This window comes from Battus philenor, unplaced genomic scaffold (assembly GCF_028537555.1).
Source record: "Battus philenor isolate CCGP_79_NKW_IND1 unplaced genomic scaffold, ilBatPhil1.0.hap1 SCAF_10, whole genome shotgun sequence".
Classification (NCBI taxonomy): Eukaryota; Metazoa; Arthropoda; class Insecta; order Lepidoptera; family Papilionidae; genus Battus; species Battus philenor.
In genome coordinates, this window is record NW_027181662.1 from 1,370,794 (window position 1) to 1,392,492 (window position 21,699).

General features: G+C 36.2%; 1 protein-coding gene across 1 annotated transcript; it reads left to right on the forward strand.

The window, feature by feature from the left end:
* Positions 1-7,899: 7,899 nt before the first annotated feature.
* On the forward strand, positions 7,900-21,699 carry LOC137926473 (uncharacterized). Its single transcript, XM_068770074.1, has 9 exons — positions 7,900-8,058; positions 10,282-10,479; positions 10,696-10,898; positions 11,723-11,834; positions 17,617-17,707; positions 17,790-17,959; positions 19,105-19,302; positions 21,100-21,302; positions 21,415-21,699. The coding sequence occupies exons 1-9, from the start codon at positions 7,912-7,914 to the stop codon at positions 21,542-21,544; spliced, it is 1,452 nt and encodes a 483-aa protein (XP_068626175.1). The 5' UTR covers positions 7,900-7,911; the 3' UTR covers positions 21,545-21,699.

The following is a 21,699-nucleotide window of genomic DNA, read 5'->3' on the forward strand; positions in this document are numbered from 1 at the left end:
AACGTTTGACAGTTCTTAAAAGCCTGTATTCCGTGTCGTGATTTTGTTTTATTGAAACAGCCGCAGTCGCGAGACGGCGCTGCCTATCCGGTGTTTGCACGGTGTTGTCAAAACATATTGATATAATGAACAACATACTTTGAGTATTATATATACGAATTTATTCAATAATGGTGTATTTAAACTTAAAATAATATTTAGTATTGCATATTGAAATTAATAAAATTAGATGTCGTTGTCAAGAGTTGCACGTATAATATTAATTGTCAGCATAATTTGAAAGTAAAATAAAGAATAAATTCAGTCGTTGAATAATAGAAGTTTTAGTTTTGATCCAGTATTTTTATATGGAATTGTTTTGTATTTAAATAGTTTGGACGATAGATGGCGTTAGTTAACATATCTAAATTTGGTTAAAACCAAAATTAAAACATAGATGGCGTTATTAACCTGTTAATAAATAATAGCAAATTGATTAATTTAATATGATACATTACTATGGAGTCTTGAAATATTTCTTATTCCATTATTTTTCTGTAAATCATGCACATTTTCCGAATTTTCATAAAAAAAACATGGAAAAAAGGGGCAACATTTTCGTAAAAAAAAATTACACCGGAGGATGTGTCCTTGTCGTATTGATATTTCACTTTCGTCGCCTTGTACTGGCAACACTAGCCACGGGATTTTTTATCTCTCTCGGAAGACAGGAGATAGAAGTTCGCAATGTATTAGACATTTTTAATGCGCTGTAGTGCACACTATAAAAATATGACAATTGGTAAATATACGATTTCGACTCAGCTGTGTTTTGACATTTTTCCCATACAAAAAAATTTACTTTTATTGTTTGTGACTTTTTATTTATTTTGACGGATTTTTCGGGCTGACGCCATTATTTGACGTGTATATAACGTACTAGATAATTGTCGGTGTTTTTAAACAGTAAACTATGATCAAAAAATATTTAGTAATACCATACAAAAATGAGTTTTCATTCAAAAATATGAAACGCAGGAAACACATTTTTGATATCACACTGCGATCATCAATCACTGCATTAGGTTCATAAAAAATTTTTAAACACAAATTTAAAACATTTTCACACTTAGCGTTGCAGTTTTCCTATTTGGAAGTATATAATATATACCGCAAATATATAAATGAAATGCGCCTATATACATACTTCTCGATATTTCTGGAACCAGAAGAAAAGAGACTTGAATTTAGCAGTCGACAAATTCGAGCCTTAGTTCATTCGGGCGCTCTTGTGTCGGAAATATTGAAATTTCATTATGCGTAGAAGTGAAATACGGGCCCAAAAACTATAGTACGAATATTCCTTTCAAGTAGAAATCAGCTAACTACATATTAAGAGTGTTATGGGAACGTTCATTAAATGTAAAATCTATTTTTTCAAACTATATCTCTAATAGCTAAAAATCTTGCAAAGAATATTCTTTTGGCACATTAAAATTTAGCTTACTTTGCACCACGCGAAGGCAGGGTCAGTGGGTTAAGAATATGACTTGTTTATTGCTTATATAAGAAGGTCATTTTCTATACGTCACTATTATAATTGCCTAGTATATTCATTCTAAAATGTAAAAAAATTAAAACAAATTATTATTCACGCTTTGTTCATGCATACTTTATATTGTCGGATATTATTATATTAATATGGCTTGTGGCATGCAATAATAAATATTTAAATTTTACATTTAAATTTTAAATTTATCGTTCAACAAGAATATTTTTAAAAGAGATAATATTAACACTACTCAAACACAATCATGATTGTTAGCTTAATTTCTAGGTGTTAAAATAAAGGAAGAACCAAATTGATAATTAAATGCTGTTCCAGATGGCACGAGGCTGTAAAGACGACAGCACCAGGTTACCAAGAGGCAAATGAGAAAGGCCTGGATGCCTTCAAGGCATTCTGCAGCGGAGTGAAGAAGTAAATGAAGAAGTCCATGAGCCGGGAAGATGTGTCCAAATGCTAAAAGCACCATCACCGCACCACACTCACTGTCGCCAATAATAAACATAGATTATGTAATACTTGTAGACTAAGGCACGGTAAATAAATTATATATTTAATTTCAACATGAGTTTTATTATCATTTTGTTGTTAATAATTCTACAGCACATCTATATTTATACAAAAAAATGAACTTGTAACTCCTAAATTTTGTCTTAAAAAAGTTAAAAAATTATTCATGGATCTAACTGTACGCATATATAATAAATATATCTTGGAATTTAGACTTTTTATTTTTTAGTTCTAAATCAAAAATAAAGGTATATTATTTATTAAGCCTTATTACATAATTTAAGAGTTTTTAGCCGATCTTAATGTGTAACTTGGTTTGTTGACTCATTCACATGATTGATATTATAATATATACATGAAACGTTATTAAATTTAATTTTAATAAAAACATTTAAAAAACTTTTAAGTTAAACGGTTTTTTGATACCCATATTGTGGTGGTTGTGGAAAAATATGTACCTAGTCCGCCATATTGGAACGGCGGCCATCTTAGATTTATAATGTTATTGATTTTGTTATATTGTATTATCATCTAAATTAAATGTATGTACCAAATTTCAGATCTATCTGACAACTGGAAGGTGTTTAAATTTCAATTTCTAATTTTGACCCAAACAAATAAACAAATAAATTCCGTACGGGTCGAACTAAATATAAAACCGTTTAAAAACACAACTGTCTGTATAGCCAGCTCTTAGCAGATCTGACTTCCGGGTCAGTGGTTGTTAGGTTCTTATAATATTATAATAATTGTGAAAGTAAAAAAAAATGCAAAAATGTAAACGCATATTTATAAAAAAAAATATTTCGAATTTGAAAACAGTAAAGCAATAATAAAAAAATTATTAACTCCAAATTCAGGTAATAAAAATGAAACAAATTAGTAACACAAAAAAACAAAACAAAATTTATATGTATATATAACATATTGAAACGTGAAAGGTATTTACTTTATTTTATATAGTATTTTTTTTAAATCTATAAGAAAGCTTTGTCGAACATTGAACAAACTATGGCTTGTATATATTTTTTTACCTTCTTACATGGTTTAGTATAAATAGCATTTATAACAAAGTAACTTGCATTATTTCCGTCTGGCAGCGTTTGATTTTGTTGTGTGTTGATGTTTACTCTTTAACACGTTCACTGCGGGCCCAATTTTGAAGAACTTTCAGCTGGTGCGGCCGAGGTCGAATCAGCCTCAAGCTGAACTTCCTAGTAGTGCGGTTGAGGCCTTTTCTGCCTCATGTTCATCAATATTTTTTTACAATATTGAGTCAATGCTTCGCAGACATAAAGAAAGCTATATTTGTTTTTGTCATACCTCATACGGTTGAGTGTAAACAGCTGCCGCACTAGAGAGAAAACACGAGTTTTACGCGCCGCACCAGTGCAAAGTCTACCATGAGGCTGAATCGACCTCAAGCCGCAGTGAACGTGTTAAAGTCATTTTATCACACCCAAGGACGTGTGTGAAGCCTTCTGAGATTCAGCACGTGTACTTATGTAATTAACTCCTCTCTCTCTTCTTTTTCTTCCTTCCCTTTTCCCTTTATTTGGGGTCGAGTCTCCTTATCAATTTGCGCCAGGCCTCTCTATCCTGGGTTGTCTTTGCATCAAGTTGAAGGGTTTCCAGTTCCTTTCCGATATTAGACCGTAGTAGCTTTTGGAAGCCCTCTCCCTCTTAGGAATTGTGGGAGGCTTAAGGCAGTTTTTACCACGCGCCATCTGGTTTTCGTTGAATGTGGCCATACCGTCGAAATCTATTTTCCTGTAATTTGATGGGGATCGGAGCTACCTTAAACGAACCTCTGATATATTCGTTCCGTATTCTGTCCATTCTAGTGACGCCACCCGACCATCTTAGCATCTTCATCTCCAAACTTATGTAATTAACATTGTGCATTAATTACACAGAATAGTTACTGCTCATAAAAAAGCTTCCAGATGATGATGAACAGCATCGTTCTCTGCGTACCATAATACCACGCCGCGATCGACAACCCGTCTGACAATCGTGGCGATTATGGTAATACGACTGTAATCCCATGTACGCAGTTTAACTACTGCATATGTCTAATTAATTTATTATATCCAAACTTCATTGAAGATTATATATCTATTCAGGGGCGACTCTAGCTCGTGTAGCGCCCGTGTGCAATGAAACCCTGGCGCCCCCTTGCCCCCCCCCCCTCCCGCGGCTATAACAATTATCTTTGCCGTTGTAACAAGAAAGTTTTTTCATATACTGACCAGCTATTTTATAAATAGGTATAGCTTACTGTATGGCATTAGTTGCGGCCTTTCTTCTTATGACTGCAGAATAACACTCATTGTTTTTATGCCTGTAGCACATATTGCACAAATAAGCGGTGAACCAAAAGCGATACGTGAAATAAGGTTTATTTTGAGTTGAAACAAAATGAAGAACAGTGGGTAGACCCAGGTATCGCTGGATCGATCGCGTTGAGGCAGACTTGCGCGAATTGAATGTCAGCCAATGGCAGACGATGGCGCAAGATAGAGGAAAGTGGAAGTCTCTCGCTTCGGAGGCCAAGACCCACATTGGGTCACTGAGCTAGCGGAGTAGTAGTAGTAGTAATTGGGCGCTCGCGTTTGATAACTGCCGCCACCGCGCTGGCTGGCCGCTTCTGTTATATCATTCTTGTACCATGATGGTCCAAGACGATGCTAAGAGCATAGCTGTCTGAGGAAGCGCCGCTGTGCCCCCTGAGACGGCAGTGCCCGTGTGAATTTCGCACCCTGCACTGCACACCCTGCACATTGACACTAATTGTACTTATAATATGTTAAAATCTAACTTAATGCTAAAGGCTTTCTCTGCCTGCTAACTTTTTGGTAGGTGTAGGGGAGGTGGGGGGGGGGAATATATTAAAAAAGGTTAATAAAACAAGTAGTAGATAATTTTGCATATGCGCATAAATATCATATAATAAATCTTTTAACTGGTTGCATAGGAAACTTAAAAAGCAGACAACCTTGTATCGAATTGGTAATAGACAGTCTTCATGTAGCGCAAATCAAATACTGCCTTTATATTGTAATAATAATACTCAATTATATTGCATATTTTATTTATTTTTGTAAGACATTAAACGTATTTTAACATTAAATAATATACTAGCTGTTCCACTCCTATTTCAGCGTTCTCTCTCGCACGAAAAATGATTGACAAAACGTCACATACGCAATGTGGGACAGAGATAGTGCTCTACGAAGTCGAAATTAGCCGATTCTCTCTTCCCAAAGGTCGATGTGCAATATTTATAGCCCGGTACTATAAAATGTTATCACATATCAAAACAATTTATTTGTGAAGAGTTACACATCGACATGTTCAAACATGCAATACGACGTATCGGCGCGAATTTTTTTGAATTAAATAAAACATTACTTTTTAATTTTATTTTATATATTTTTTTAATTATACTGTAACTTTAAATACGATTTTGTAGATTAATTAAAAAGTGTTAATTAAAATTTATATTACTCGTTATGTAAAAAGGTTCCTGGTTTAATCTGTTAGAGAAACACAAAATAGATAAATAAAATTCGCCATATACATTTCATTATTGATTGTTTACTTTTGAAAAAAAAAAAGTAATTATACATCTGACTTGAATATATATATGCAAACGTTTATAAATGCAATTAGTTGAACCTGTGCAGTCGGATCTAGCTGTTGTGGTAAGTGTATACAAGTGTATTATGTTATAAGTATATATCACATAACATAAGTTTGTAAATATGTATGTTTAGTATACGTCAACTAATTTTATTTAATACTTCTACCTTTTCTATACTACCGTTGTCTGTAAGAGATTGCCTTGTGTAATAAGATCGCCCATTGTAATTTTTTGTATATAATTGTGAAATTATTTAAATGTATCCTATAAACAATATAAAATAAATAAATAAATAAGACAAACATACACGAGAGTGTTACGGATAACTTATGCAGCCTCTCGTGGCAGCTTTTTACACTGATATTCATTTATTCAACATTGGAACTTTTAACAGAACTCTTATTTATCCATTTATTTGTTCAATCCGTTTTATTTTTGACTTTTCTCTACTCCGCAAGGTATTGTGGAGAAGATGAAGAAATTTCTTAACAACATCTTTTTATAAAGTTTAATATTGATATATAAATACACACCTTATCAGATATTTAAATGAAATCAAAATAATCAAGCTACATAACTGCCAAGGATTTTGCCATATATTTAAATTGAATAATAAGATTTTCCGTCAATTCATTTTGAATATGCGGATTATGTTAATGGTAGTCTAATAATGTTTTGCGAAATTTTATTAAGTTATCTGATTCCGTTTATTATGAAATTAGAGGCTTTTTGCAGTGGAAACTTTGGTAGAGTCAGTTTTTCACGGTAATGAGAAAGCAGAGTGTGATAGAATATGATGTAGAATTTAACAAAGCAAAAAGAAAAATGTAAATTTAAAAATTGGAATGTAAAATAATTTATCTAACAAAAGTAAATGATTTAAAATAAAACGAAAAAAAAAATAAAAACATCAAATTTCACGAATTTTTTAGACGTGGTAGATGTATGAGTGGTCCAAAAAATAATTAAATGTTAGTTATATTAATGTCTCGACTTTTTCGATGGTGGCCTTTTTCTACGGCTTTTTAATGAATACGTTTTACAATACCCGGCGATAAATATTGCACATCGATCTTTGGTAAGAGACAATCGGCTGAAGTCGGACGTCTGACAAACGTAGTGTGGGACAGGGATAGTGCTCTACGAAGCCAAAATTAGTAGTATTGTAGTTTCATTGTTATTCAGGTAAGAAACAAAAAAGAAGTTAACATATCAGTTCTTCTTATCAGTGTTCCTTACAGGCGGTGATCGTGACCTCTCTCTATTCAATGACTTCGTTGCTTTTTATTGCAGATAACTAATCGTTGAACTCTTTAAATGTCAACGTGATATCCAATCTCGGGTGACCGATTAATAATCATCGCCTTCTTCATCGTTTCATTTTCACCCATAAATTTCATATCCATTTGGACAAGGTCATCTGTTTCACCTTGTGGGTGGATGTCCAATCCAGAAACTAAAGATCCCAGCGGTCTTTTGTTTTGCACGCTATGTGACTTTACTCAATCAGCTGAGATAAATACAGGCCACTTCCTACTTTCATTGGAGATATACGGAGAAGGCTTATGCTCAGAAGTAGGTTTCTCTGAGATAAAAAGAAAAAGACAAAGTTACAAGTAGATGATGTAATTGGTAGATCTGTTCATGCAGTATATCTATGCCATGTAGGTATGGAGAACTCATATCTGACATCAAATAGTAGTTCATCATCATGATAGAAGTCAATTTTAAGGTATAAGTCTGACTCAAAGATCGCTAGGATGACCAGTCTTGTATTACCCCCTCCGGCGTCTTTCCACAACCTTCACCATATTGTCAGTACGCCTAATGAGAGAACTAACCACGGTGTGTCTATCTATACATGATCACAACCCTAGAATTTTTACGGGCCACCATCGGTTGCATGAACGATGTGCCTAATCTACTGCCACTTAAGGCGAGCAAATCGTAGAGCTATCTTGTTCACTTTGGTTACTATGATCTCGCTGCGAAGCTCCTAGCACAGGCTTCTTCATTGCTCTCTGAGTCACCTTCAGTCTTCTTGTAGGACTCATCGTGAATAATCATGTCTAGGATCCGAAGGTCATCACGGAAAGCACACCTGTCAAAGGTCAAATCTTAGTCTACCATATGCAGATGTGATATCGGAGCAAGGTAAAATTAACCATATAAAAAAATTGGTGTTTCAGATTAGAAAAAAAAATACAAGATGCCAATCGACTATTACCGTTTTGAGGGATCACCTCCATGCAACATTGTGGACCTGGTGATTGAGAAGTTGGGCATCGAGTCCGATCTGAATGTTCACCACCTTGGCTGGTTGTCCGAAGATTATCTCAAGCCAGAATTCTTAAAGGTGAGTCAGTTCTGCCAAGATGGTCGGAACTTACCCCCTAAAGAATATACAAGCACCGATTTAAACCTAAGTTTCTAGATTTAATATTAATAAATAAAATAAATAAGTTATTTTTGACAACATCGAAATTAACTCCCAAAGAAAAAATATGAAGTCACTGAGCAATTTCTTTTCAACTCATATTTATAAAATTAAATTCACACACTAACAAAATTCACATATAAACATTAACAGATAAATAAATATACATTACGTATATAGCAACACAATTTTTAATTTGAATTTAGTTTATTTTTGAATATATTATTTAATTACTTCACGCAGCGACATACCACGACCTTCATACAATTTTATTTTCACTTTGTTTCGCTAATTTTAGAGTTCAGTTTCAATTACGTAGTGTGTTGTAATTTTTTTAAAAGAGAATTATAAATTTATATAAATTTTAACGTATTGTTTCTGGTTACAAAAAAGGTAAATATTTTTACAATTTATTTATTGGCAGAGTTATCGTCGGTTTTGTTTAGTTCGACCCGTACGGAATTTTTTTGTTTATTTGTTTGGGTCAAAATTAGAAATTGAAATTTAAGCACCTTCCCGTTGTTAGATTGAGCTGAAAGTTGGTACACACATTTTATTAAGATGACAATACAATATAATAAAATCAATAACATTATAAATCTAAGATGGCCGCCGATACAAAATAGCATAATTAATTTATTACATATTTTTCATTTACATATTTTTCCATATTTTTCCTTAACCCCCTCAATTTGGATATCAAATGAAAGGGCTACATTAGTAAAATACGATGATTATGTCAAAATTTAAAATTCAAGATGGATGTCGTTCCAATATTGCGGACTAGGTACATATATTTTCCACGACCATTACAATATGGGTATCAAATAAAACCGTTTAACTTAAAAGTTTTTAAATGTTTACTTTGTTCAATTTTCTTTTTCAAAAGTAATATTTTCGTAACCCTGGAACCTACTTTCGATCTTTACATGGTTTGCTACAGAAAATCTTAATTCACTTTGCGGCGTTTCAATTTGCAGCTTTTTGCGCGTTTTTTTTTTTGGAACGTAACCACAACGCAAAGTGAGGTTTTGGTGTATATAAAAAAAGAGAATACAAGATTGAGTTATTTCTGTTATTTGCAAAATAGGCCATTTGTATTTCGTTTCAATAAATTAAAATAGGTTCAAAATAGAATTCATGGTATTGGCTGTCACAGCAGGTTTGAGGGTTGCAATATTTTTTTTCTATATTCGAATTTTTTTTTGTTTATTCCATTTCTGTATTTCACCAATAATAAGTAACATTTAATTTAGTGTCATAACCTTCTCTTCATATAATGTTACCATCTATTTATATATACTCAAAACAAATTTCAGATAGATGTCAGTGCCAAATAATAATGCCGAATGATAATGCCAGACAATGATGATAATTGCAGATATATTATAATGCAAGTTATAAAAAAAATCGAAAGAGACGATAATGCCAGATACATGACAATGAATTGTCTTGGTAGAAAGTGGACAGTCAAATATGTTAGATTTAATAATGCTCACGGCGGGCCTCAAAAGAAGGCTTTTCAGGAAGGTTCGCTGCGAGATGGAATTAGAAATAAGGAGATCCGCAAAAGAACCAAATTCACGGACGTAGCTCGAAGAATTGCACGTTTGTAGTGGCAGTTGAAGGTGGCGAAGTGTCAAAATAGATCTACCCATATATTTTCAATAGAATAGGTTTATAGCTGTCTGCAGAACCTTATTACTCCAGCGTTCATCTGTTCTGCGATCTATGTGGTATTCCGTTGCCATTAAAGTGGCATATCCCATCAGCAAACAATGAAGTTAAACCAAAATTTCATCACAATTCATTGTTACTGAATGTAATGTAGAAAAGGACTAATGTATAGCTACTTCCGCTATGTAGCAGTAGTCGTGCAATAAAATGCACCGCACCGATAAATGCGCGTGCGGCAAACAATGCGAAACACAACTACCATCGTTAATTCACTCAACACGTGTTTCACCCCTCCACGAGGCATCCTGAGGAGTAATGTTACACCGATTAGTGCCAAACACCGAGTGCACTAATCATTGTAACATTACTTACTTTTCTTACTTAGAATGGACTTCCGCAAAGTAACTGAATGTACAGTTAATGCGCAGTGAGACAATATCTAAAAATTAAAATATTTATTTCCAGATCAACCCTCAGCATGTCTGCCCCACTATAGTGGACGAAGGCTTCACTTTATGGGAGTCGCGTGCCATTGCCAAGTACTTACTAACCAAGTACGGTGATCAGAAACTCTATCCGAAAGACATTCGGACTCGCGCGCTCATCGACCAGAGATTGGACTTCGACCTCGGGACACTGTTCTGTAGATTTACAGACTATTATGTAAGTATCATCTCTTCGTCTTGTGGACATCTTTGCGCTTACTGGTCCGTGATATCGACTTCAGGACCTATAGCCCCCAGTCCGATTCTCCAGCCTGGCCGAAATGCACGAAATTAACGAAAATATGTTGAGCCGTTTCAGAGGAGTGCAATCACGCACATCATGACGCGAGAATTTTATATATTAGATGTAGATGTTTGTTTTTTTTTGGAACAGTATGAATATCCTCACGGGAAACCTCTGGAGGAAGGTAAACTGAACAAGCTGAAGGAAGCGCTAGGGTTCCTGAACTCGTTCCTCGAGGGCCTCAAGTACGCGGCGGGCGATGAACTGTCGCTCGCTGACCTGAGCCTGGCCGTCAGCGTCTCCTACATCGTAGCCATCGGAGTCAGCATCGACGAGTATCCAAACGTTGTCAGGTGAGGAATATTGTAAACAGTTTAATATCTGATATGAAGGTAAAGCTAAAAGTGAATGTTGAGAACATCGCCTTAATGATGGGCGACGACAATCTTCGCCCATCCTTCCTGTCGTTTGCTAGCAGGGTGGCAGGCAATTCAATTGATAAGAATAAAACCGAGTAGGAACAGAAACAGGAAATGAAATAAAAAAGCATGTAAACGATTTTAACAAAATAAATAGAAACGTATGGCAAATTATATATAGAATTGTTATGTATTAATAATGATGAAAACAAAAAAATAAATAAAAAATAAAATAAATGTACCTAGTCACCTTAGAGATAAAGAAAGAAGGTATAGAAGAGCAAAACGAAAGATATTGTGAAGGACGAAAGTAAAGAATAGAAGATATTATGACGCGTGAACGAGAGTGATAAATAAAGAAAATACTGAAAAAAAAATTATTACGAATTTAGTACGAGAGGCCCCCAATAGTGGGGGTCATTAAAAAAAATACAGTTTAATATCAATCAGGCTTCTACAGGTTGTTTTAAAATTATGCTGAAAACTTGACAAAAAACGTTGCGAAAATAAGGGTAGTTTTGTTTTATATCATCATCGTTGTGTCTGCCGATAAGAAGCGCAACGCAACTTCTAGCAACTTCTAGCAACTTCTAGCTTGACTGTGTTATCAGTTCACATATTGAAAGCCACGACAATTGCATGCTATAAATCAAACTATGAGAAATTAGGACAAACAAAAATTCAAGAAGTGTTTTAGAAATTTGTTTCTTTTTTTGAATACAGAACATTAAAATAAACCAAAACCTTATTTCTTTTAGATGGCACCAGCTACTGAAGTCAACTTTTAAACCATATGAAACCATCATTAGACACAATATCAATGAATTTTTTATAGTAGTAAATAAAGTCATCTCTTTAAATCAAAATAAGTAATATGTTCTGTGGTGTAGTCGCTGTTTGAATCTCCAAATTATTAATATATATGTGTATACAATTTTTTTCTTTGTCATTAAAAAATATTTATACAGAACACAGTTTTTAACTCGCAAATACTACCTATAACATTATTAATGTAAATGGTATTCCTGCGTTTGTAATAATCCAGGCTTTAGATATAAAAGCATTAAGAGTATGTAGTGTTATATATAGTTATATATAGATCATTTGTTGACAAAAAAACATTAAATCTATTTCCAATCAGCCTGTATAAAGTGATTTCATTTCTTCTTCTTCTTGAAGTGCCTCTCCAACTAGTGGAGGTTGGCTATCAGCTTCCTGCTCTCTTCCTTATTTTTGGTTCTGCATAATAGCTCAGCAGCGCTGGCGATTCCGGTCCACTCTCTAATGTTACGAAGCCACGACTTCTTTCTCCTACCAACCTTCCTTTTACCAGCGACCTTTCCCATCATAAGTTGAAGGAGATTGTATCGTTGGTGTCGAAGAACGTGTGCCCAAGTGTCCTTCGTTTTACTGTGAGCATTAGTGCGTAGTGATTTCTTTTAATTATGTTAAATTATTATGTAAATAAAACACGACAAACCAATAACTCCTGTCAGTACAAAATCTGCACAAACAGATAGTAAACAATGATTAATTTTATTATTATTATTTACTTTATTGGAGATAAACAGTAACAAAGGGCAGTAAGAAAGTACAAACTTAGAAGCTTAGAAATATAAAATTAGTTACAGTTGTTACCTAATAACTATCTCACTGAGAACTTATAATTATTTATAGTCAAACAATGAAAAAACAAATAAAAACATTACTAAACATGGATCAAAGACTATGGTTTATATATTTATATTATGATTTAAATTGCATTGTATGTACTCAATAATTTCGAACGAAATTGTTTTTTAAAAGATACGAGAGGGCACGAGAATATATCAATGTCACTGACATATGAATTGTGGAGGTCACACATTCTGTATAAGGGTGCACGTTTACCGATATTTGTCTTAGCCGTTGATAAAAAAAGAGAGATCTAGAACGCGTTCTTGCTGCAGGAATTCGAAAATTTACCTCGGACAACAGTTCCGAACAGTTAACATTCTAATTTTTGTATTGTATTATCGTTATGTTTTTTAATATTTTCCAAACCATTGATTTGTGGATAGCTGACAGCGATTGAACAGTACGTTCAGCATTTTATATCTATAACCAATCATTCTGTATAAAGCGAGATGTTAGGGAGCGTTGGATACAGATGTGCTAGTTATTCTATGCAACGTACTAACCCGGGAGCTGTCGGGCTGAGTAACTAAACATAAGGACATTATGTCAGTCGATAGATGCCCACTGCAAGGTATTAATTGTATATCAAAATAAATACATTTAAAAAAACTTTTAAGTTAAACGGTTTTTTGATACCCATATTGTGGTGGTTGTGGAAAAATATGTACCTAGTCCGCCATATTGGAACGGCGTCCATCTTTAATTTTAAATTTTTACATAGTCATCGTATTTTACTAGTGTAGCCCTTTCATTTGATACCCATATTGAGGGGGTTAAGGAAAAATACGTAAACCGCCATTATGTATCGGCGGCCATCTTAGATTTATAATGTTATTGATTTTATTATATTGTATAGTCATCTAAATTAAATGTGTGTACCAAATTTCAGATCAATCTGACAACGGGAAGGTGTTTAAATTTCAATTTCTAATTTTGACCCAAATAAATAAACAAATAAATTCCGTACGGGTCGAACTAGATAAAACAGTTTAATAATATGTAGCTCATGTAAAGTACTGTTAGCGACATCTAGTATGAGCTATGTAAACTTATGTATGACTGCAATAATAATAAATATCTTTTAGTCTGTTCTATGAATGTGAACAAGTCGTTTCAATTTTTACAAGGCATAAACCTTTCTAAGGAACCACTATGACTGGAGCTTGATTATGTGGTCAGTTAATCTAGTATGGGCCAGGGATGTTATGCTATACAATAACGAGGAAGGTATTATTTATGACCCACCTTTTTGAGGGCCGCTAGTTCCCCTATCGTGTTTTTAGAAAAGACTTAGATATTTAATTGAATCAGGCGTTACTTTGCGGAAGTCCATCCTAAGTAAGAAAAGGACCAATATTTAGCCACTTCCGCACATGCAGTGGTAGTCGTGCAACAATGCAAAACAATGTGAATTACACAACTGACACCGTTAATTCACTCAACACGTGTTTCACCCTTCCACGGGGCATCTTCAGGAGTTATGTTACACCGATTAGTGTTAATGTAGTCACTCTGTGTTTGGCACTAATCGGTTGTGTAATTCGCATTGTTTGCCGCATACGCATTTATCAGCGGGTTGGCGGGTGGTGCACTTTATTGCACGACTACCACTGCATGTGCGGAAGTAGCTAAATATTGGTCCTTTTATTGCTTAGAAACTTAGATTACAAATAATTTTTTCAATTTCATTTAATACGTTCTCTCTCTATCTCTCTTTTGTCCGCCAGAATTTTTCCTCTCTTACTTCTTTTATTTACATTATCATTCCCATATGATTTTATTTACATTCCCTTTAAAACCCGAAGGGTATGACCACATTTAATTTTACTTAAAAGAGCTGTTTCTTGGACTCCCTAGTCCAGAAGAAGCAGCCAGGCGAGTTTAACGTCGCGGTCTCGAGGGTCCCGGTAAGTTTTTGTGCGAAGCACCGCAGGACTGCGCCGAGCTGCCTGTGTACCAGTAGCATCTTAGCTGCCGAACACCATGCCTCATATACAATGACGGGCTTCAACCACCGTTTTGAACAGCTCTCTGGGCCTCTCCTATGGGTTCAGCTGACGATAGAGAAGCGAATTGCCTATATCGAGCTTCGTTCTACTCAGGCATGCTCACCAGCAACCACTGCACCTGCAACACTTTACACAAGTCGTCGCGTTCTATATAATGAAACAAAACATCACCCACCTCGCCACAACACTCGTTTTTAGTGATCGACCGCCCGCTCCCTGACCGCGAACAGCGGGGGCGAACTGTGGTTGGATCCGGATCCCTCTTCGGTTTGCCTATGGTCCACGCTGCAGCCCCAACCCGCAAGCACACTCCAGCAACACACCCCGTCAAAGCTCTACCGCGAAGAGCCTTAGCAACGTGCGAGCGTCCCCGTGCAACTGGTAGCCGACCTACCAGCTTTAGTTTTTAGTTTTTAAATCTAATTCACGGACCCTTCAGCCCCGTGAACTCAGTACTGATGAAGCTGTAAAAGCCTTAGGGCTAATAGCACTAACATTATCAGAGAAAAAGCAAGTCGGGCATGCTCGCGCCTCTTTTACACGGTCTACGGGTGCCGGCTTGTCCTCTTTCGATGCTTCATCCGCTCCCGCAGCTGTTGGTGATTCCTCCACCAGCTTGCTAGATCCTGGTCGCGTCTTAATCTCACCTGCCGAGGGCAACTGCACGGAGAGAGGTCCTGGGTTTTATCATCTCCTCGTTTTGAAGTTCCCCACGCTCCTGCGGACACTCTGAACAGGTGATGTACTCACACTTCCTGCGGTCACCTTTTTGCCGGCGGAGATAGCATCATCCACCTCTAAAATTATCGCGGCGGTTCTGGGGTCTTAAAATTCTGAAATGGAAACCACGACCCGTCAAGGGCAACGTAGAAAGTTTGCCTACAAGATGGACGGGTGACATTGCTGAAGCCGTCGGAGAGCTTCCAACCGATACCGGTTATTAGAAATCTTCGGAGGAGGCCCACGCCCAGCAGAGGGCGTCCAACGACTGAAATGACGATGGCGACGTGTAGTAAGCAAATGAAAATTCAATCTATAAATAAACCGATCACTTTGAACATTTTTTTCTCGTTTCAAAATATTAATGTTTTCTTTGCCCTTGAGCTGGAACAAGGCGGTTACTTTTTATTACAATTAATTACTCAAGCCGTGTCTATCCGACAATTTTCAATTAAGTATAGTAATTTTTATTGCATTCATGTGTCGTTCTTTTGCGCCTTTATAAATGAGACAAGTAAAATAATTGATACGATAAATTTTCCGCGACGATCGTGTTTTTTTTTATTAATAGGTGGAACACTGGATTTTCTGAAGAAGCTCTCCATCAGCAGCGTCACATTTTTGTGTGCCAACCCGTTTTCAGTCAAAGTTTATGAAACCTGACCGATCGTGGACCATGTTCCGCGTGTTCCTGTCGAACGTCGAATTTTCATCACCACTTATCAATCTCTTCACAAACGGTAATATTTCATTGCTTCTTCGTTTGACGTCACATAGCGAATATGACCGAAGCCATGGTCCTTCTCCCGGGAAATGGAATTTCACTCCTCCGAGCCAATATCGCGCTTCCACAATCCCACGCCACTTGAGATGTATCGTGCTCTGTGCGTGTTCATATATTTTTTACTCTATTAGAAATAATTATACCGAAATAATATAACGTTTCTTCCGTTAATATATTTTTATTTTTTTTTTTAAATGTTATTTTATACACATGGAACATTATCACGCAACGTTAGAAAATATGTGACATTGAATTATTTTTTTTTACCGGAAATCGACAGGCCAATAACTTCTGGCAGTACAAACTATGTAGTGACAGATGGTAAACAGTAATTAAATTTAATATATAAATATTGATTCTCTAAAAAATAATTAAATATAAATTATCTATTTTTAAGTAAAATGTGACTTAAAACCATCGACTGTAATACTATCATCAAAAGTGGATAATGTTATTAAATTTATTAATAAAAATAAATATAATATATACACCGATATAAAGAATATAAGAAAAGTAAATAAATGGCTGATTGAAATCAAGGTCGTAGGATTAACATAACATTATCTCAGATTAAGTTTTAAGCATAAAAAGCGTAAATTGAAAATGATATCGGTAGAAAAACTGTAGCGTTCACGTTATAAGACAACGTAGATTTGAATCCGTACGCGATCAGTGATATAATTTCTACCGTCGTGTTCGGATCCCCATTGTAAATAGAACAACATTATAAAGTATCTCCACATCTTAAGTCCTGGATATCCTTTTTCATATAAAGTATGTATTAACTTAATACACTTCCTATCTCTAAATACTATTTGTATATTGGTTTTGATGACATTAAAATGGTTTTATTTAAAAATAAATACATTTAAAAAACTTTTAAGTTAAACGGTTGATACCTATATTGTGGTGGTTGTGGAAAAATATGTACCTAGTCCGCCATATTGGAACGGCGTCCATCTTGAATTTTAAATTTTGACATAATCATCGTGTTTTACTAGTGTAGCCCTTTCATTTGATACCCATATTGAGGGAGTTAGGGAATAATATGTAATCCGCCATTTTGTATCGGCGGCCATCTTAGATTTATATTGTTATTGATTTTATTATATTGTATTGTCATCTAAATTAAATGTGTGTACCAAATTTCAGTTCAATCTGACAACGGGAAGGTGCTTAAATTTTAATTTCTAATTTTGACCCAAATAAATAAATTCCGCACGGGTCGAACTAAATAAAACCGTTTAATAACCGCTTTTCACTACATGCATATGAGTATATATACGGTGCATATACGAATTTTTTTTTTTAATTTTTGTCTATCCGTCTCTGATTGTCTGTTTGTTATGGCCAATCACTGAAATGGCTGGACTGATTTCATACTAAATATTTTTTGTTGAAATCCGCGCAGACGAAGTCGCGGGCGCAGCTAGTAGTGTATAAAAGTTGTTTTCCTTTACAGGCCATGTTCGTGCACTTTCTGCGTCTTCTCCTCAACGAGTCGGCGAACTATTTGAAAGTTATGAAATCTGAGCTCGGATGGCCAAACGAACGTATGTATTTATGTTATATATTCCTGTATGTTCCACAACGTGGAAGCAATAATTAACTAAGTCAAATCCGTCTCTGTTTCAGGTTTAAATAACAAGTCTGATAAGGTGCCTATCGATTTCTACCGTATGGAGGGATCGCCTCCTTGCACTGTCTTGTCTCTTGTGATTGCAGAGCTGGGCATCCAGTCAGATTTTAAGGAACGCACCTTCGATTGGCACAGCCAAGAATATCTCAACCCCGAATTCAAAAAGGTACTGCGCGTTCGTAAAATACAGTCGTGTCTCCAATTCAGCACATAATAAACATACATTCGTTGGTTATACTCATTTTGGCATACAGTATGAACATAGAATAACACGCTCACAAATTGTAAATCAAATTATAAACAGAATTAATAAATATGTTTATATTTTATATATAGAGAAGTGCACAGACAATTGCAAAAGTAAAATGTAAACAGTTAAAACATAAATAAGAGCAGATAATGAGCTATGCACAAATAGTAATTGATAATAAGTAATCTAGAAGTAGAATATATACCGAAAATAAATACAAGAGCTCGTGTTGGTCGCACAGATAAACGTAAAAAATGTAGTTAAGTGGCTTCTTTAAAAAATAACACATCGTGGACGCGTGTATGGTGTTATTTAATTTTCTTTTTAAGTATTGCCGTCGTAATTAACAAAATACAATTATGAAAAGCAATTAAAAGGATACATAACTAATTGCAATTTCAACACAAACCTTTCAAACACGACATACGTAAGGTTGACAAAGAATTTTTGGAAAAAAATGACACCACGTGGACAATGATATGAATACATGAGTAATAATGTATTGTACACTCTCAAATTTGCGATCCATCGACCAGCGCGTGCAGAATAATGTAGCTACGGAAACATTAAATACAAACTTTGCGACCCAGAAAATAAAAATCAACAAGATGTCAAGATCAACGTCAAGTCAGTTATTGAGGGTAGACATATATTTTAAATCTGTAGGTATAAAGAACGACGCACAGGCGGCACGGTATGAGTCATCCCCGTACCGCTGGCCACCGTCAAAAGCGTTCGAAGGTAAATCGGAAGAAATCAAACTGATTTATAACACACTACTAGTCATATCAGGCGATAGATAACCACTGCAGGGAATAAGTCTTCCGTAAAGAACGCTATGATGACCGAACTTGCTTTGCCTTCCATCCAGCGACGTTCCACTGCCTTGACTGTGCCGACGGTTCATCTATTCGAGGGCCTACACCTCCACCCACGCCGCGTGGACACCACCAGAGAACTTTTCGTCCTCAACCGCCGTCAGTTGCACCAGCTGTTCCTATTACACCTATCAGTAATCAGCTAAAACGTAAACAATATGTCATTAAATGTTTTATTCCCAGATCAACCCTCAGCACATCGTTCCAACAATAGTGGAAAACGGCTTAGTGCTGTGTGAGTCGCGAGCCATCACCAAGTACCTTCTCGCAAAGTACGGAGACGAGAAACTTTATCCCAAAGACATCTTGAAACGCGTTATCGTCGACATGAGGCTGGACTTCGACCTTGGGACGCTGTTCTGTAGATTCGCGGATTATTACGTAAGTTTACATTCATTTTATAACAAGTTGCAGGTTAGTTGTTAAAGATCGGCTTCATGTCGTTGGATTCCAGCTCGATAAGGCTGGCGCTAGCATTTCGTAAGAATCAATTATCTCCTCTCTGAACGTAAACGTGGAAGGAGAATGTCTTCAAAAAATCTTGTATAGCTTTGACCAAAAAAACACGATCAGCACGAGAATGTTAATGTATCGATTATTTTATCTGTCTCAATTACATTGGCGCGTAAAGAACGACAGATGAATGCAAAAAATTAAATCTATTTAATTTAAAACTGTCGGATAGACACGACTTGAGTGATTGTTTTGTAATAAAAAGTAGCCGGCTCGTCGCAGCTTAAGGACAAACAAAACATTAATAAATAAAACGAAAAAAAACTATTCAAAGTGATCGGTTCATTTATTGATGGAATTTTCAATTACTTACTTCACGTTACCGTCGTCATTTCAGCATTTGGACGTCCACTGTTGGGCGTGGGCTTCCTCCGTAGATTTCTAATAACCAGTATTAGTTGGAAGCTTTCCGACGGCTTCAGGAATGTCATCTGTCCATCTTGTACGTGGAGGTTGTACGTTGCACTTGCCGTTGTATCCACTCCGTAACCTTCAGGCCCCGTTATGATGATGAAGGATGAAGTGAGGAGATTCTCTAGTTAGCATTAACAATTTTTAAGACAACCTTTTTTATAGGTACCATAGGTCCAATGCCTCTGGTGTTACTGTTGTTCTACCGGAATGAGGGGTCGCCGAGATCTCGGACATTCCAGGGGTCCCATGTGGCAGAGGCCTCCGAGAGGGAGTCTCTGCTCGATCTGCCACATGAAACGCCTTTAGCAATCCGAATCAAATTAAACATTTTATATTTTACGCAAAAGTGGCGCTTTCAATTTTATCAGGTTCGAGGCAGAAGGGTGCAAGTGGCGCTTAGTCTAAACTTCTTTTATTAGTAGCGAAACTCTAAGTCTGCCTCCCTTGCTTCGGACTTCTCTTGCGGACGCTCCATGGAGTGACCTGAAGCATGGGTCGCGGGAGTGAATCCCGGCTCGAGCTGTCGGTCGGATTGCGTTAAGTGTTCCGTGACAAATATAGAAAATTTTAATTGACCTGGACTACGCTGTTGCCTAAGTTGCAAATCAACTTCCGCAAAATCGAGAAGGTAGGGCGCAGATGACGCTTAACACGTTCACTGCGGGCCCAATTTTGAAGAACTTTCAGCTGGTGCGGCTGAGGTCGAATCAGCCTCAAGCTGAACTTCCTAGTAGTGCGGTTGAAGCCTTTTCTGCCTCATGTTCATCAATATTTTTTTACAATATTGAGTCAATGCTTCGCAGACATAAAGAAAGCTATATTTGTCTTTGTCATACCTCATACGGTTGAGTGTAAACAGCCGCCGCACTAGAGAGAAAACACGAGTTTTACGCGCCGCACCAGTGCAAAGTTTACCATGAGGCTGAATCGACCTCAAGCCGCAATGAACGTGTTAACCTAAACTTCTTCCGTAGGTAGCGAAGCTGCTGTATTTTACTTTGTTACCGGATTGCAAGGCGGCCGGTCTCTTTAGTTGCTTCCACGTTTCATGGAGTGACCTGACACAGGAGCCCCCGACAAAGGTCCTCGGCCTGAACTGTCATTCGATACTCGTTCAGCATTCCGAAGAAAGGATACCCGAAAGGACAAAACAGATTTATTACACGGGAGCGTATTGTAAAGCCGTATACAGTTTTAATATGTTTATGAAATTTGTGTGATTAAGTATGCGTTTGTTTTTCTTTTGAAAAGTATGGATTTCCTTACGGGCAACCTTTGGAAGAAGACAAACTGAAGAGGCTGCAGGAAGCGCTATGGTTCCTGGACACGTTCCTCGTGAGCAACAAGTACGTGGCGGGCGATGAACTGACGCTGGCAGATCTGAGTCTGGGCGTCACCGTCTCCTTTATCTTAGCCATCAAAGTCAGCATCGACGAGTATCCGAACGTTCTCAGGTGAGGCAGTAATATTTCGAGTAACCTTGCGAGTCGAGAACCGCAGAGAAGTAGTGTAGTGTTTCACTACCCTTAATGACATAAACTGCATGACTGTTAATTATTTTCTCAGATGGCACAACATGCTGAGGAGTACGAATTCAAATTTCAAATCCATCGTTGATCACTCTATCCATCAATTCATTACAACAACAGGAGAAATGATAGTGATGTACTCTAAAGCAAATCAACAAAAGGAATAAAAGAAATCAGACGAAACAGGCACAAGACGAACTACAAATGTTTTTCTTATCGTTAAACTATAAAACAATTTGATGTAAGGTAAACATAAATTAAGAAAAATGTATATTAACGTTATTTATTGTAGCGTTTATCAAATAAACATATTTAATGGGAA

Excerpts from the sequence above, each read along its gene's own strand:
- LOC137926473 (XM_068770074.1), top strand. The coding sequence starts at position 7,912 with ATGCCAATCGACTATTACCGTTTTGAGGGATCACCTCCATGCAACATT. Across the intron at positions 10,480-10,695 it reads GTAGATTTACAGACTATTAT|TATGAATATCCTCACGGGAA; the intron begins GTAAGTATCATC and ends TTTTTGGAACAG. Across the intron at positions 10,899-11,722 it reads GAGTATCCAAACGTTGTCAG|ATGGCACCAGCTACTGAAGT; the intron begins GTGAGGAATATT and ends TATTTCTTTTAG.